The following is a 19223-nucleotide window of genomic DNA, read 5'->3' on the forward strand; positions in this document are numbered from 1 at the left end:
CATTGAGACGCTTACAGCATTACAATTCAAAACTTGAGACGGGGATATAGAACGTTTGTTACTAATGGTAGTAACTCTCTAGTAATATTATTCAGGATGTTTAATAACATTCAAATCACGAAATATTGTATTTTGTATAAATTAGTTGGCGTGCAGCCAGCGCACATCGCTTTGTTTAAAAGCAGTTCATACGTGCGGTTATAACGAAAGACATTATCATTTACCCACAATGTGGGGAGAATTCTGATTTACTCAAATCGAGTAAAACTTGTGCCAAAAAGTTTTGGTTGTAGTAATGGTCTATTTGATCAATGTTCTCGTTGAATCTTATACTGAATATAAACAACATCTTCGTTTGCACAAAGATAAAAGAAATATGTAAAGCAAACTGCATAAAGAGACCGAAACGTAATTATAATGCGGAGAGTTTTCACAAACAAACAAATATTTAACTGAATAAGTATTCCTGAAAGTCCTCCCCCCACACAGTGGCGAGGCGACCAGCTCTTTGTCTGCTTTATGTTACTGTTTCCGTGAAAATTCTGAAATTTCAGACATGTCGGGATTTCTCTTTATACGCCCACACACAGAACATACGAATGTACGAAATAAACTCATTTCCACGCCATAATTATGAGATTGTATCAAAAGAACTTTACACTAATTAAAGTTTCAAAAACCTCTCTGAAATGCAAACACACTGCTCATTTATTAAAAAAAATACGACATGTATTTCCAGCGAGTGAAATGAAATTTCAAGAGAAATACTGCGAGAATATTTTAAAATGAAGATGACTTTATGAATAATATTGCAAACGGCATTTTTCATTTGCTGAAGCGTTGAAGAGCAATAATAAAAATTTGTGCAAAGAAAGCTGAAATAATTGAAGAAATAAATGGGAGCACGTACTGCGCCACCAGCTCGCACACACACGGGGGAGTGCACTCACACACTCACACGCTCACACCACACACAGCTGTGACACTATCACACCACACCACACCGCCACGCTCGGGTATAATGAAACGTCTCAACGAGTTCATTGTATTTACGTCTTGAACAAAATACACATATTCTTGTATTAAATTAATTTTGTGTTAAATTAAATTAAGAAGGCAAATAAACTTACGAGTGCTTCAACCGATTCAATTACAATAAGTAATGTAATACATTTATAAGGTATCGTGATCGTGCTAATTTTGTTCTTCTATTCTCTCTCTTTAAAAACACTACATAAATATTGTAGCACGAATATTTATATCATATTTTGGACAAAGAATATAATTTTAACCTCATGTGTCAAGAGACTACACGCCCCGTGCACTTTATATGAAAATCAGTACCCATGCATAAGCTCACCATATTCTGGCGCAGTTGATCCATTCTGCAGCATATACATACATACGTAGTGTATCTACATACGTAGTGTGTCTACATATATGGAGGGACTTGATAACATTATCATGTGAATCACGCAGCACCTCGCGATGTATTGATACTCCGGCGTGATGGATCGACTCAAATCGGCCGCAATAACGGAGCATCGGATTCACGAGCAGGTTCACACTCGTACTCTAATGCTGCACTATTTATATTCACAAGAGATTTTGCCTTTTTGACAAAAAATGCTAATGTTATCTTCTACTAGATTTTATGGAGGAAACAGAATTACTTCCTCGTATAAGTTTGGCTATGATAGTTCTAATACTTTCTGTATTTATTGGTAAAACGTTCACTTTGTTAAGCAATAAAAACCGTGAGGAACAGTCTTGGAATGTGGGCACACTGGCTCGGGCACATTACTTATAAGTTCCAGCGGGTCGGCTGCGGGTCCTCGCTGGCCGCGCGCCAACTAATTCTTCAGCTAAATATAATGCAACACATTTCCCATTTACATTGTATTTCCTAAAAATATATTCTCTAGTAAACTGCTCGTTTTCCTTCACTATCGCTTATCCGGCCTATTGTTACGTCTGTTCTGCTAAAGAAGTATTGTGTTGTGAATATATATTTGTGGGGCGGGAACCGAGTAGAACAGTTGCGGGCTTTGGAAATTGTATCAAGCCTATATACATAATGCTGGTTGGTACAACCAGATGATGACTTAAAGTCAGAGAGAGCCACTTGAAAGTCTACCTCGGATAGTTCACGATACGGTATCAAGAACATACAAGCCGTGTGCACAACTTTAAAGTCTTAAAACGGTTGCTTCTTGCTGGATATAATCCGGACGGGATCAGGTCTCGAGTGAACCAGTCCAACTTGAAGTTACGATCGTAGTTTGTGTCAGGTCTTTCTTCCAGCTATTGATTGATATCCGAAACTTGTAAACTCTTTAAGTAGATGAGTTTAATGTCAGCGATAGCTTCTTATACATGTGTATGTTAATTTAATTCTAGAAAATAACTACATCTGTTCGTACCGCGTTATATCTCAAACGTAAAACAATAAAGTGTTGAAACAGAACCGTGTCGGTACCGGACCGGGCCGGGAGCAGCCGGAGAACACCCGGAGGAGACTCGTGACGACAACCGCAAGGGAATTGCACTCTGCACTGTCATGTTCATTTTACGAACTGTAAAGTTTCATCTTTGATTATTTTAAATATAACATTTTTTGATACAATTAATTACATTCGATATCTGTTATTGCCACTTAACAATTTTATGATTAAGTCAGTGTTTGTAAAGTGTCAGTAAATATTGATGTAAATTCTATTCTTTAATACTGAAATTGGGTTGTTATTCAGTTCAATTACCGAGAGGATTTCTCTCACCAACGAACAAAGAAAAGTTCACATAAAATATAAATAAGCTTTTTAAAATATTTGATAAATTGTAAACAAATAGGAATGTCAAAAGTAACAGTTAGATTTATAACCACAGAGTTTTCCGAAAGGAATTCCAGGACAGATGTATCGAAGTCATTTAAAAAGCGAATGGTTCGTCTGCGGTACTCCGGCTGGCCACTTATAGGGGGAGGAAAGGGGAGGAACATAAAAATGTCAAGCCTTCGCTGGTAAATTATTGGCAGCATTTTTATACTGTACCCGGTGTCTCTGGGCGGCGGTAGGAAATGGTGGAGCCGGATTAAAGGAAAATACACTAGTGAGAGATTTTTCATCACAAATAAATATGTATAAAGATACAGAATTCAAATATAGATATAGAAGGAACCGATTTCCTTGTTACGAATATATTATAATAGAAGATTATAAAAGGACAATATTATACATGTAGGAAGTAATTCCATAAAGATTAATTTGATTTCCAATATCATTCCGTTCTTTTATAAACAAAAGATTATTCCAAACTTATTACTCGTTATTCCTACCCTTTTCCTCGAACCGTTTATATGTACAATAATACGTGTACATAATATTATATACGAAGTATATTAAACAAAGGTAGATACGAGTGCGGTGGCCTATGTAGTCTAATATGTAATTATTTTGTACATAATGACGAGAGCAAACGTTTCACAAATTGTATTATAATATTATAATGTTACAGACAGACAATAGCAAAATGTTGATAATACAATATTATTCCGTCGTTATTTGTGTTTGGTTTTGTAATTAATTTTGATGATTTTAATAAAGCATTGTTTCTGTGTAATTATTTGAACAATTATTATATTAAATGGTAGGGAATAATAGTTATAGAAAGAAATGAATAATGAAATAAAAACATTTTTGTAAGAACTATCGTGAGACATACTGAATTAACTAAAAATCACTGTTTACGGTTAATCGCGTATATTAATGGAGAAAAACTCTATTAGTTTCGAGTCACAGAGGGGTTCTTCGTCCGCAGCCTAATTCAAAAATATCCTAGCACTAAAAACCTAGGGTTCTTGATAAACTAGTCGGTATATAAGAGAAAGATTCCTAGAAACTCGTTTACAGTATGTTTGTTTTATTGAGTTTGATCTGTTTGCCCAAGTTTTTTCTCTTCAGTATAAAACTTGATTGAAGTTCGTGATTTCGTTGTCGGCCGCTCCCCCCCACCTCCACAAGTTTGTCAGAACTTGTTCAACTTACAGTTGGCGAATGGCTAACTGAGGGCGGGCTGATGAATTGATCACTTTGACTACTACTTGTTGGGCTTTCTGTATCTGTTTTATTGCAGGGTTTTGGTAAAAATTGCCTTGTCTTTTGTTACCTGGATGGCTTTTCCCAGTAGTGGTAAGAACAAATGAGTTATCATTCACCGAATTTACAGAATCTACTGTTGTTATATAACTATACACTATCGGTAAGCTCGTTATCTCGACAATCTTTCAGAGTTTAAGTTTGTCAAAACTGAGCCACAAGAATATAGAATTATAATTTGATCAGAAGAAATGTTTTAGTACTTTATTATACTTTATCGTTTTGGGTAAACTCAGGTATATGTTGGACACGTCCCGTAAGAAATAGTACGCGGCCATGTTTCCTCATTGCGTGGCGGTCGGTGGCGGCAATATAGCGCACTAGTACATAATGTAGGTAAATGGAAACAAATGAAAGTGTTGCCGAGTCCGCGCACGGCAGCACATCTGTTGGCTACAGGGGCTGAATTAAATGCTGCGCCGTATACATTAGTGTCACCGGCAGGGCTCCTAGGATCAAGGAGGCCAAGGACTAATATTCTGGAAGGATATTTAGAAGTTTCTTGTCCATTCTATATGATATGAAATTATATTTCACATAACTAAGTTACTGCTTCAAAACAATTTAGTCGATATATTCAAAAAGTTAAAATAATATTGAGCTTGACACCAACCTGCTATTACTTCTTACTACTATTATTGAAAACTCTGAATAGTACTTTGCCCTACCGGAATCACACCACGAGTTACTCGAACCTATTGAACGAAAGGACGTAGTCAAACAAACCGTCAAATCCAATAAAAATATTATGTCGAGTAGGGAGTGTGAGGCAAGGCGCCAGGACAGCCATCATCTTAGCAAAGCCATAAAGCAGGCGCTGGATGGTGTGTACTGCGAGCACGTCGCGCCATAACGCGGGATGTGGAGCAACAGGCCGCCGCCGCCGCCGCCATCTTAATTTAATGGACATCACTGGAGGGCCGCTAACGACCGGCGCCGCGGCAGCGCGGGCCAGCCTGCCTATACGGCGACGCAGCACTGGAGAGTTACACATAAACTAAATATGACAGATCTTGGTGCTTGAGTGAAAATACTAAGCGTGAGGTTCTGACTTTTGTTTCTAGACGCTAGTACTTTCAGTGGCATTAAACACAAAATCTGTAATAGAAACTGTTCCAAAAAAGAGAAAACAAATTCCTTGCTTAGCAATAGATACACTACACGATAACAGACACGCTTTTTTACGAAATAATTTGATACAAATTAAGAGAAAATAAAGAATATACCTATAAAAGTAATCTCATCGCGTTGCTTTTTATAGACTAAGTTAATTGTGTTCCCCAGCCAATTGAAGTAATGTACTAAAAGCTTTTTTATAGGCACAGATTACACTGTAGCGCTTTACTCCAGACCTCCAGTGTATCCCGGCCCAAACTTCATTCTGCCTAGTTTACGATACTAGTAACTCTCTACGTGAAACTTCTTTGACGTATCGTCGGATTTAATGTAGTAGAAAAAAGTAATAAAGTCGGAGTTCATAGTTTGCCTGCTACATATGTATTGTGAGAACGCCACGTACACAAGTAATAGAATAGTCGAGTGCAGTTGTGCGGTGTGTGTATGCCGCGGTGCAACTTTCAAACTCAGGGATTTTGAAAAGTTTCTGCTTATTGTACTTTTTTGTTTTAGTAGTTGAGTTGTGTTAATGCGGGCGAAGTTTGTGCGGTCACGTTACTGGAGGTATGTGATTGTTAGCAAAATAAATATAAAAGTTAGTACAATTTCATTTGTAGTTGAAACCGCTGAGAATGTAATTTGCTGAACAATGAGATAAAACAAATTGTTTTAGAAACAGTAAACTTTGCAATTAAACCTCGTTAGACGAAATTACCTAAAACGCTACAACAACATCCAAATAACATCACAACAACCGTTTGACAGACAATAACAGTAGCGGCGCAGTATCGTCACGCGCCGCCAGCGCCACCTACTGTCAAAGTTGGACAGTTAGGAACTAATTGCACACGCTCGCTGTACTGCCGTAATTGCCAAACATGCATTCACACAACATCGCACAAATCCGAATCATCCATATTATATTCTCACAGGAATTTAGCCCTTACTATTAGATAACAAAGGTTAATTTCGTATGACGGATGAACACTTTGAGTAATTAGATGATTCAGCAGCGTGGCAGCGCACGGTGCTATGAGATATGGAGCTCATTGGAAGATATTGTTGGCCGATATATTGGTGATTAACATAAATAATTGTGTTGGCTTAGGACACGGCGGCCGGTAATGGGCCGATACGATAGCGATCACCACCAACGGAGGGTTGATACTTACTACCAACTAACTGGCGTACATCACGTTCTAATGTTTACTTGCAAACTACGATGTTCCGTATTAAAGTCACACGCAGATATTTTAACAACTTCTCCCTATGGGCATTAATATAAATAGACTATAAAGATGAATAAAATAACCATATCACAGATTTATAAAACTCACATCTATGCCAGTCCGCCCCTCTCGCCCTCCTAGCTGATCCCTCGGAGGATCATAGGTCCGTTAAATAAATATGAGTCAGAAATAACCGTGACCTCTACAGTGCGCGTGTGAGGGCCGGAGGGCAAATATATCAGCGACAGATCTACTGACATAAGTAGTGAGTCAACAACTGGCGACACTTCACTACTGATAATATATCATGTTTACTTTGCCACAATCTTTCGGAATCGAAGCCAGAACCGCCGAGTTATTGAGACAGCTATTAATGTAATGTTATTTATTTCCATTAAATATAAAGCTAGCACAATGTCAATGTGTGAAGTTATCAAATGAGTGATCTAGATTCGGAGCGCTCATTTAACAAAATGCTAATGTTTTTGTGTAAAAAACAAAAGGCGCAGAAAATGTTTGCTCGGTCCGGTAATCTGTTATAATTATGAGTAAGGGCTTGATGTGGGTAGCGGCTACAAGTACAGTTAATCAACAAACACAACGAGCCCGAATATTTTATTTACACTTCAATCTCAAAGAAGAGATTCACAAACCGTTACAGTCCGGCCGAACAAAGTTCAGACGGTCGGCGGCCGAACGTAATGGACGGGCCCGGCGCCGGCCGCTCAATATTTACTTATCATAATTTTATAAACAAGCTCGTTTAGCCGCTCCTTAAAAATGTAAAGGAAAACAGAAAGCTCGGAGTTTCAAACGAAAAACATGTAACCGCAGCACCGGGCGCCATGTTGCGGGAGGTTTGAGGTAATCCTTAATTACTGTATTACTGCTACACATCCGGACCCGCGCCTCGTACATACTTTATGTTTATTCTGAATTACATTTTGATCGTCGGACATGTAAAACTTACTGAATATTATAAATTGTGGTCCGACATTTTGTTAATTTACGTCATATTCGTTTAACCAAACTTCAGCGGCGATGTCATTATAATTTATTCAAAATATTTTAATGTGAATTAATAATAAACTTAAATGATTTAATCTCCATCTCGACATAGTAAAACCGCTAACTTTCATAGTAAATAATGGAACATCATCAATTTTTGTTCCATTGTCTCGCGGCGGCATCATAAATAACGCGCCTTATTACAGCACCGCAGCTCCCAGGCTAGGCTAGCCTCAACTAATATTTCATCGCACAGTAAATCACTGAGATCCTCAAATAACTGCTGAATTGCGTTACGTACTTCATCAATCATACAAACCCTTGATAGGAGAATGTATAGACAACGTAATGAAGGCTTTACTGCAGTGTACAGTGGCACAAGCAGATATATTACGGTTGTACTGCTAGCGCCACAATAGGTTCATTCATTTCATCTCGGGAAAACATCATTGTTCTCGTTTTCCTTACATCTATTGTTAAAAAAGGTCTACGACGTAGCCGCTACGCAGTTACTACGACGCTGCTATCTGCTACGCGGCTACGCACCGTAGCACATTAGTGATTTGCTACGCGGTCGGAGCTACGAGAAAGAAACGAATATTCATATTTTCTCTCAAGATCGTTAAATATTCACGTTATCCATTAACAAAGTGTTTAAAAACCCTATAAACTCGGTTATTCTACAGTGGGCAATAGTCCAGTTATATCGCAAGTTCGCAAGAGCCCTTTAACCTAACTGTAACTCTAGCGGGACCTGTGGCCTTTAGCCGTTACAACCTAATTTGTGGACCACTTTAGTTCAACGGCAACTGAGTTGGTACACGAGGCTATCAGTATACACTGTGAAGGCACTATATGTATAGGTAAGCTTATTGTATAAAACTTTGCGAATAGTTCCAATTCAATTATAAACTCCGGCGATTTATTCCAGGACACAACTCGTGTATAGTTTATAGTTTAAAATTGTGTCGTTCGTTGTATTTTGTTGTACTGAGGTTTTATTTAATTAGTTCGTTGGCGAAGTTCAGTTCAATGTTACTGTTTGTAAGTTTAGTCAAAAATATTTGTATTAGAATTTAGGTAAATTGTATGTTTTCAAACTGAGGTGAGGTGAGTGAATTGCGAAAACTGAAAACACAAAAGTATTGTTTTTTGAAATTTGAAATAAAACATAATCTACTTATTTTGAGCAAGTTATTAACATGGGATGAAATATTGTATAAAGGTATTTAAATACAAAGCCTCATTGTGATAAGTAACACTTGATAAATTATGTAAAAATTTTGGTTATACAGATAATATTACCACTGAAAAAATATATAAGTCTTTTCTTGTACAATTAATTTTACGAAAGAAAAATGAATTAAATAACTGTCATGAGCGATGTATAAACGTTAATCTACTACCATATCACTGCCATATAAAATATCAACATAATTAATATTGATAACTATGTATACATACATCTCATATTATAATTAAAGGGCGCTCGTTCAAGTCGTCCCAGTTAACTAAGAGGCTCGTTAACTGGGAGTCGATGACGTGTCGCGGTTGGACGCCGCGCCGCGGACACGACGCCGAGATAAACTCACTACACTATACTTCGTGCAAACCATGATTTATTACCATTCTGCGGTTTATAACTTAACTACATTCTTATCTTGAGATCTCAAGGATTGATGGAGGTTGTTAACCCAATTTACACCCGTGTTCTAGAAGATGAGCCTTTTACAAAACACTAGTGGTCGCCTAGTGGTTGAAATTCAACCATTTACGATTTAATTTACAATACCACTTAACATACGTTCAAGGATAATTTTTATTTAACTCAAACTCAAACAAACTCTTTTATAAAACTCTATTCATATGAGACGTCAATATCATCGCAATGTCTATCGATTTTGACGTTTTGTCAAATACGATCAGATACTATGCATGTGTGTGTAATGTTTTATTTATTGATTTAATGTACTTTATAAGCATTATTTTTGAAAAATATAAGCGTCCTGCACTTCTCCTACACATAAACTATAAGTGTACCAAATTTTATGCTCCTACGTCTGCGCAATTTTCGTAAAAAGCGGTCCAAAGTTTTTGCATCACGTATTAATATATAGATACCACAACATCAGATGACTGTACGTTGGCGTGGTGGCTGGGCAACAAACTGCCGCGCAACGTGTAGTGGGTTAAATTACCGCACGAAGCAATCATTTGTATGATCTACAAATTGTTATTCCGGGTTTGTGATGTGTATGTGAATTTATATCATATGTAAAGGCACCTACGACACAGGAGAAAATCGTAGTGCGGGGCGAAGTTTAAAAAAAAGCAAAATGTTTTTGCTTACTTAGGTACATGTGGAAAGAGGAGTCTTTTCCAAAACAGCAAATACCTACTGAATCAACATCAGACCTTCAAATGAACAGTAACTGTCTACCCATTCCTTTGTAAACATCCCTTTTATCCCGGCAATCAAATATAGATTTCAATAAATGTCCAATGTGTAACATATATTGAAGATGTCGTGAATAACTTGAGGTGTCGTGGCCAGTGAGGCGGGCTGACAGATTGGGGGCGGCTGCTTAGCAGGCAGGATGGACGGGGCAGCCAGCGTCTGTGTAGACAGCTGACGAAGATCACGTCAGCCCGTGTTACATGTTACAGACGTTGTGTGTTACATGTCACGAATATGGTAGCTGTTAATAATAATGTGATTGATGTGAGCAGATAGGATGGTAATTGAGATTAATATATTCTCATTTTCGAGTAAAACGTGTTGATGTTTTTTCATACGACTATTAATATTTTTATTAGCTTTGCGTATAGCGTTAGGTAATTTGAGATGAGTAATGTTATACGTCTCATATCTTGATGTCAAAAGTTCAACTATGTAATTTTTTATGACTATTTGGCTAAGCGACAGACGACTGTCTCCAGATTTGCCAAACTGAAATTATTTTTTAACAAATATTGCAAAAAATACCTTCATTTCGAAACAAGGCCTGATGTCTAAAGGCTGACGTCACGGCGTGTAGGCCAAGGAATCTGAACTTTCCTGTATACATGAACACAATCCAATTGTCCATGTAAAGTACAACTGTATGAAACACAACGCGTGTAATCCGCTTAGTATAATGTGGCCACGTCATTATATAAAGGTGTGGACGTACTATCGGGCTTAATTATTCGGAAGAGAGGGGGGAGAGCCACAGATTACACAAATCCATACACAGTGATACACACACACACATGTAATATTCAACAACGGGGCAAGGGGTGCAAGCGACCGTGAAATTATTCCACTTTTGTTAAAGCAAGTGGAATGATGCGTAAGACATGCACACAGATACAGAATACAAAATACTCGTATATAAATGGATGGAGTTTGTGATAAAAGCTGCATTTCACTTAGACGTTATTTGTTGTACCTAAACAAGTTTATAGTCTAAAGAAATCTACGATTTTGAACTTAGTTTTAATAACGAACGAAATATAATGATTCTAGTTCTTTGCACGTTTTATTCAAACAAGAGCGTTAGACTTCCAGTTACTTGAATAATAAAAATGAACAGTTTACTTAGCGACATGTTAATCATATAAATGAATAATAGGTAGTATGCATACGTGATACTTGTGATTACTGAAGGTTTTACTATTTAACTTCAAACTACGTTACTTAGTTCGTATAGAAGTGACATTTTACCCAACATCAAACATTATTCCTATCAAAAATTCACATTGGCTCGTTTCGTACAAAACTGTGAGCAATAACAGACAATATTGGCAATAACAGAACGAAGTATTGTAGTGTAAACACATGGAGAGCACCGGTTCGATTCCTGGCCGAGTGCCAGGCGTCAATTAGGCTAATATCCTACCATACTTGGCACGGGAATGTATTCGCATACCGAATGTACCAACGATATGATTCCCTGCTATTATTCACATATTTGGAAAGTATTTCATAATAATAAGATTGTAGAAATAATATAAGAATCATTAGAAAAGAAATGCACACAACTGCAACGACTGTGTGCAGTAAAGCAGGTGACGATATTTCCTATTATCGCATCAAGTTTGCCGATATCTCAAACATTCAATAAATAGAATCTCCTCCGTGCATCGACTCGGCCGGCCGTGCGGTTCCGTCCCGGCTCCCGGCCTAGTGTAGCGGCGCACAATCTCGTATCTGAGCAACACAAGTGTCGTCCTCAGCCTACATACATTACTACAGAAGCAACTAGGCCTCCCGGAAGCGCTTTCGTCCGATTCCGGGCCGGACGTGGGCCGGATGCGGGCCGGATGCGGGACGTCTCGCCGCAACTCACAAACGTAGCGCTCGCACAATGTGACGACTGGCATTCGTTACTAAATGTAGGCTTTGATTTAGGTTCCACGGCAGTTTATTTTCTTTTGAATTTCTATGAAATATTCATACGTTAGAACATTTGAATTCTGAGGTTGTAAAGGAATGATATATAGTATTCTTTGTGAGAGGCGGCAAAACCATCCAATTATTTCTCCCGCCCTTGGGTGAGGCGAAAAGGAAAGTTAAACTCTTACGGCCTTACTTATAAAAATCCACTAATCAACAGCTAAGCAACTAATTAACTAATAACTCATTAACTCCTTAATTATCAATTAACTATTTCTTACTTATAAACACTGTTTACACGTCACTTAACTAAGCAATGGTTAAATAACGTTTTTATTTTATACGCTGCCAATACCAAACTTAAAGCTACATTGTGATGGTAAAATTCCTGTTATCCAAAGAGAAATTAAAAAATCATAACGTCAAAATTCTAAATTGTGTCAAATATTGTCAAAAGAGTGGTAATTTCAAATTTTTTGGTGTTGTATAAATATACAGCGGTGTGGTGTTTTTGTTGTGTTAGTGATATAATGGAATTGAAATCCGCTAAGAAAAGGGCCCGATCTTCAAACTGGGATGAAGAAGAAAAGGTTATTATCATATTTATTGTTACTTGTACTGTATCTATCTTGTTGCACCAAAATACCTGTCCAAATTGTACTAACTCTGAACTTTGTTATTTTCTTGCAGAGAATCTTAAGACAACTTATAATGGAGAAAATTGATATTATAGAAAAAAAAGACACTACTACAAATACCAATGCAAAGAAAAAAGCTGCTTGGCAAGAAATATTGTCTAGGTAGCATTGTTTTATTTTAATTCTTTCATTTCTTTCATTATCTCTACTACCAAAGTGGAAAGCACTCATGTTTGACAAGAGATCCTCGCTGATTTTCAACATGATGATAACAAATCGCGAGCAAAGTTTTGTCTAGTGCATACGAGGTTGTACGTATGATTTGAGTACACTAGAAGAAATATTAGTAAGTTCAAATAAATTCATCGAAACGGAGTTTTGTTGAAAAATCTTTTTTGTGTCGAATTTAAGAAATAATTTGCAAAGTGCTATACCATTTTATAATCCTTATTAAATGCGCCAACTTTGGTGAAATTTGCCATTACTAGCGCCATACATAATTTATTCAGTACAGTCACTTAAAGTAAGGTGAAAATTTTATTCAGAGTCTTTGGTTCCTCTAAAACTAACAATGTTTTCCAATCTAAAGCAGTTGGCTAAGAATTTATGATTCCATATTACTGGAGCACTATTCAGGTTAATGTAAGGAAGACTGCAGCCGAAAAAATTAAGATTTACAGCAACAAGAGTCAAAAGACTGGCACAGGGTGTAATTTTTCCGTGGATAACACATAAGTCACTGTAATTTAAAAACTGTAGGACTTAGAATTTTTTTTTATTTTTCTGATAACAGTTGGAACCTTGCTGATCATCTAGTGCCCGTTGGACGTCGACTTCAGGGTACACCCTGTATACATCTTGTTGTTTCTTTTTCAGATTGCTGATAATTATGAGGAACAGTTATTTCTACTCACAAAAAAGTGCAAAGAAAATAAAGAAAAACGGGAGGATGAATTGCATAAGAAAAGAATGGCAATTTTGGATCTAGAACAGCAATATTGGGAAAAAAATTAAAAAATGTTTAATTAAAACTATGTATTTGTATTTTAAAAGAAATTCTCAATAAAAATGTTTCTGGTTATGTGTGTCAAATTATTAGAGTCCTGTTCAATGGCCTCAGTGTCTTCATCACTGTCTGTGTAAGGGGTTTCATAACTTAAAGTGTCATCAAATTCAATTGCTAAATTGTGCAATACTGCACATGCAACAATTGTCGTTTTAATCGTATTGAAAGACCCTCTCATTATTTCCAAAAGTATCCGAAACCTTGCCTTAAGTACACCAAAACGTCTCTCAATTACGTTCCTGGTGCGAATGTGGCAATAGTTGTACCGCCGTTCTGCTTCGTTACGGGGTCTTAGTACTGGAGTCAGTAAATATGGGGTACAAGGGTATCCACCATCGCCTATAAGTTTTCCTTTAAATTCTCGTTCTTCAAATCTCCTTTTAAAGGAACTCTCACGCCATATTCTTGCATCATGAGTACTACCCCTCCAGTGGCAAACTATATCACAGATCTTCAAATCTGCATTACACACCATTTGAGTATTAATAGAATAGTGTCCTTTACGGTTTATATAGTACTGACCAACATCTCCTCCAACTTTTCTTATTTTAATATGGGTGCAATCTATTGCACCGGTAATATGGGGAAACCCACAAATTGTTTCAAATTTCCGAATAGTTTCAGTCTCTTCTCTTAAATTTGAAGGCATTTTAATATAAATGGAACTTTTCGAAGCCAATGCAATAGCAACTCTTTTAGCAGTTCTTGATAAAGTCTGTTGGCTCATGCCATGAATTTCCGCACAGTCTTCTTGAATCTCATGGCGGCCCCAGTATCTTATAGCTGCCATTACTTGCAACTCCACAGGTATACTGCCGCCCCGGCTATCCATGGACAAGTCGTTTCTTAAGATATTTATAATTTTTACCATATTTCCTTTACTGAATCTGTAGCGATGCTTGAAGTCGTTTTCACTCAATTCCTCCATTGGGTTCGATCTTGAATTATATATTTTTACTCTCCTTCTTGAACCAATATTCCCTGAAATTTCTTATTTCTTCTATCTCGTCACGGTATGTGCGTAATTTATTATCGTCGTCAAATATATCCATTTTTTAATATTTATCCACTTCACTTTCCTAAGTAGCGGAACAAAGCCCAGCAAACAGAACACAATTCAAAGCGAAGTTTGCATGTGGTGTTATTGTTGAAATATACCACAGCTGTGACTTTTACGAATTTCGGACGCCATTTTGGTAATTAAGGTCTTTAAACAAGGCTTCGACACTGATTAAGTTGACAGCTATTTAAGCAGTCGCTAAGACATTAATTAGCGTTAATCATCGTTTATGAGTTAAAATATTTTTTAATACGTAGTTTAACTGTGTCTTAACTTTAGTGATCGTTTATAAGTAAGGCCGTTACTGACTAAAAACCACCCTGTTCGTACTCCTGCTTTTCGCGCGGCGTAGCGGGCATCGGCCGTACTGATATACTTTTAAATTATCTCTTTATTCATCCATCCGAACACAAAGATACAAATGAAAGCTTTGCTAGATTGAACGGCAACAAAAGACTCGCTAAATATCTGGCGAACAATAAATAAAAAAACAAAAAACAATATCAGCCATCGAGCGTGGAACAATTAAAGCCATCACTCACACAGCGCCACTCTGTGACCGGCCACTTACAGCCAACCGTCGGGCGGCGGCGCGCGGTCGCTCGGACCGCCGCGGACCATCCCGCCCAATTTAAATACACCATTGTGAGAGACAGGTCACCCGTTAACGGGATTTGTGTAATGCCAGGATTCAAGAGGCAATTAGCAAAGGAAATTCTATTACAAGCTTGTAATTCTACGCAAAGATGTCGCGTCCCAAACGTAAATTGGAAATTATTAGATTGCTACCGAATTCCCAAGTTTGTAATTGGGTTTGGAAATTAAAAGTTTAAACAGAATATGGAAACGAATATTAAAACGACAATCAAGTTACATCAAACGGAATAAAGGAATAACGTTGTAAAGAGGATCGGATCTATGAAGTAAGTGCTTCAAATTAAATTATTGTCTTTAATCTTTTAATTAATAAAACTTCTAACAGTGAAGCATCAGTTTTCCACAAAATTGTATATCAAATGTAGCACAAAAACCTAAACTTGGAGAAAATAAGTCCATTCTTATATTGTTTGGCATTTCGAGACAAAACATTTTGTGCGGACAAAGCATGTCCTTTTCAATATGATGAAATCAAGTCGTATTGTGTCGCGTCGACAATAGGGAAAGGCTCGATACATGATGTGGGCCCACGGTCCACGGTCCACGGTCACAGGCTCTCAGGGTAACTTGACGTAAGTAAGTCTTTGTGAGCCAGTGAGTCGTTCACGACATAATAGCCGAGCGACGTCGCGAGCTGTTTGTCCGCGCGGTTGGTCAAACATTTCCATTGCAAACGTAAAGAATTCCTGCTACACGACAAGGTGAGCACATATTTTGTTTAAAATACAAAGTAGCTACGAGTAGGTGCTTAATGTTTTATTTCTTGTATTTTATGTTGAGAATTTCACTAGAATTGTATATATTTTCAAAGAAATGTGTAGTTTCTTTCACATACATGATTAATACCTACATAATCTTTTACGATATTTCACTCAAAGCTTTTTACTGCTTCAATTTAATCATAAACATGAAAAGACGTAAAAATGCTCCACACATTCGAACAATAATCCGTGAACATTTTCCAGCATCGATTTCGTGCGCGCAACTGGTAGCCAGCGGCACACAATGCGGCGGGCGAGCGATCAATCAGCGGGCCATAATGACGAGCATCAATCACGCGGTCCTTGAGACCCACCGCGGCGGCGCAGGGTTCACTTGCTCTTATTTGCTGTTTGGAACTCTGCCTAATGTGCGTGACACTTTATGTAGCCACAACACACTTCCTTATTTAATAAGTAAGCGATATTTTAACCATGAGCCCACAATGTGTGAGTAATTCGTAAAGTCAGTTTGATTTAATCTCCCGAACACGGAATGATCCATCACTGGGCGCCATGACATTTGTCAAGCAATACGCTCGATCAATCAGGACACAGCATCGAATCAATATGCCCCCGGCCCCCGCACACTATTACAGGGCGAATTGTCTCTCTTGATAACTTTCCCAAAATATGATGAAATTTTCAGTAAATTCCCTGTCAGCGGCAGGATAGGTGGAATTGGGATGTTACATTGTATGAATGTGTCGCAAATTGTGGCTGACAGTTACCAAATTGATAAGCTTTGAACGGTTTATTCGCAGCGTTTAATTTAAAATATTGCGAATTTGCAAAACGTAATATGAAATGCTGCGGGCGAACTTTACGTGTAGCCGGTGTGGTGCCAACCGCAGATGTCACGGAAAATATTATGGTCGCATTTAAAACCGAATATGGTTTACTTTAACTTGTTAACTAGCGCGGCTTTACGCAGATGAAGTAGCTCACCCGCGTGTGAAATAAATGAGAGATATTCATTCATTCGTACAGAGTAACGCCGCGTTCTATTTGTGCTAATCCCGTGCGAACATCGCGTTAACCTTTCTCACACCTCGGCCGGCTTCCCGTTTATATTATTATACATCGGGGGGAGGGGGCTAACATTTACGTGAATGCAAACCTTTTCACACGTCGGTACACGATTCCAAGCCCTTTACAACACCGTTTATATCGTTACGCTGTTTTTTTTGCGAAATATAAATAACATTGGTTAAATCGGGATAAAATCGAAGCGATTGATGTGTGTTTGTGTAAAACATTATTCGGAGAAGTTTTGCTTAAATACACAGAGTTTAGGTCCGATACGATACATCCACTAAACATGAAAATTTCACCTGCGTGGGTTATCAAAATTACACTCGATAAGTGATTGAACGACGTGGGTGTAGTTTAGCTAGAAATCACTGAACCGTTACAATAAAAAAGGCTCGAATGAGGTTGTATTTGTGTGGAGCGGAGAAGGGTTTGTGTAGAAAATATAGCGGGAAGACAGAAGGCGACAATAAAATAGGTAACACGTACAAATCGTCGCGGGAGGTGACACATGTCCCTCCGTGTGATTGATTGTCACCCCCCCCTACCCCGCTGTCACCCCGCGGCCCCGCGTCACCAACACCTTACAGCTGTCACCTTTGTATATTTTACAAAATTTTTATTCATAAAAGAAGCGAAAATCATCATCTGAGCCGACCTTCAACGTTACGAGGTTTTTTATCACACCCGTGCATTAAAAATAAACGTCTTTTGATGGTGTCCCTAATGGTGGTTTCAAATTACACGAATTTTAAAGTAAACACTTTTTATTAACTTTACTACCTAATATGAACTTATGGGCTTAAAACATCCAACACATAGTTCTTTGGTTACCCTAAAAAGTAAACTAGGGCCAATACACGATCAGCATAGTTTTGCATATAGTTTAGTGAACCAAAGTCTTGTCCAATATAGTATCCAATATACTGCGAGCTGGATTCGAAACATATTGACATATTGTAATACAGGCTTGTTTCATTCTCCTAGGATCTAGGTTTTGCGTACAAACCTAATAATATAGCATCAGCCCGCATTCAATTTAGCCTAGACGTTGTAAGCCGATATAGACTATAACATATACAATATACAAGCATAGTTTACTGTAGAGATATATATTTATACAAACATAATTGTTGTCATAGTGAAGGGATCAATTTTCAATTTAACTTTCATGTATTATGTTCAAATATTTTTATTCTTATTTTTTCAATAAGAACAAAATATGAAGTGATTTAAACAAAATAATAAATAGTTTCAAGTAGGTAAACTAAACTATTACATAGTTAAATAATCTTGCAGGCAACCTTTTTTTATGGAATAAGGGGCAAACGAGCAGGTGGGTCACCTGATGGTAAGCGATTAGCGCCGCCCATGGACACCCGCAACACCAGAGGAGTCACAGGTGCGTTGCTGGTCTTCAAATTTTAAGCTTGATATATATAGCTTTAAACTTTTGATACACAACATGTTACTTCTATAATATGCTGAAGTGAATGTGAAATGTCATCGTTTATCTTCAGCATACAATAACTAAATAAGTTCGCGAAACAAATCCTGTAACAAATAACGAGACAAAGGAACCTTGTTAAAGGAACCTTGCTCTCTTTCGAGGAACATCTTCGAATCACAGGATCTTATGAGTTTGTTATTTGACACACCAATTTATAATACTATGTGTTTGTCTGTCTGTCAACTCCTACATACTTATACTCTCCTACCAAACTACATATTCCATTCTACACGTATTTCAGATTCCAAGAAAAAGGGTTTGTAAGCAAAATAAATAACAAGTAACTATTTCATGAGATTTCAGCACAATGCCTAGTTTGTGAGTAAGAATATTATTTCGAAGAAACAGAGGAGATAATAAATTGCTGAGTGAACTTAAAGGTTGATGTGATCGCGTATATTATAACTCTGTCAGTTAAGATTTATTGAACAACTAGTCGGCTAACGAACTATGTTACAAGTTGTGTCAAGCTTAACATTTTTGCAATATAAAAGTGAAAATAAATCAAGTGTATAAGTAATCACAGAGTTGGAACAAAGCCATGGCGTACACAGATTTAATTCAATTTGTATAAAGCCAAGCCATTACAAAACTGTCACACAAATAAAACAACCATT

At 37.5% G+C, this 19223-nt stretch overlaps 2 protein-coding genes and 1 long non-coding RNA gene across 10 annotated transcripts in view; all 3 read right to left on the reverse strand.

Moving 5' to 3' along the window:
- Positions 1–19223, reverse strand: part of LOC118276434 (syntaxin-binding protein 5) — a 208234-nt gene that overhangs the window by 86447 nt on the left and 102564 nt on the right. The window lies entirely within an intron of this gene.
- The window catches only part of LOC118276439 (uncharacterized), a 31611-nt gene that overhangs the window by 6253 nt on the left and 6135 nt on the right, over positions 1–19223 (reverse strand). The gene's annotated exons all lie outside the window — the stretch shown is intronic.
- Positions 13244–17606, reverse strand: LOC118270899 (putative nuclease HARBI1). The gene has a single exon (XM_050707567.1). The coding sequence runs from the start codon at positions 14515–14517 to the stop codon at positions 13570–13572; it is 948 nt and encodes a 315-aa protein (XP_050563524.1). The 5' UTR covers positions 14518–17606; the 3' UTR covers positions 13244–13569.

The sequence above is a fragment of the Spodoptera frugiperda genome, chromosome 31 (genome assembly GCF_023101765.2).
Source record: "Spodoptera frugiperda isolate SF20-4 chromosome 31, AGI-APGP_CSIRO_Sfru_2.0, whole genome shotgun sequence".
NCBI lineage: Eukaryota > Metazoa > Arthropoda > Insecta > Lepidoptera > Noctuidae > Spodoptera > Spodoptera frugiperda.

Bases quoted from the DNA above. Each gene is read 5' to 3' on its own strand.
- LOC118270899 (XM_050707567.1), bottom strand. From the start codon at position 14,517: ATGGAGGAATTGAGTGAAAACGACTTCAAGCATCGCTACAGATTCAGT.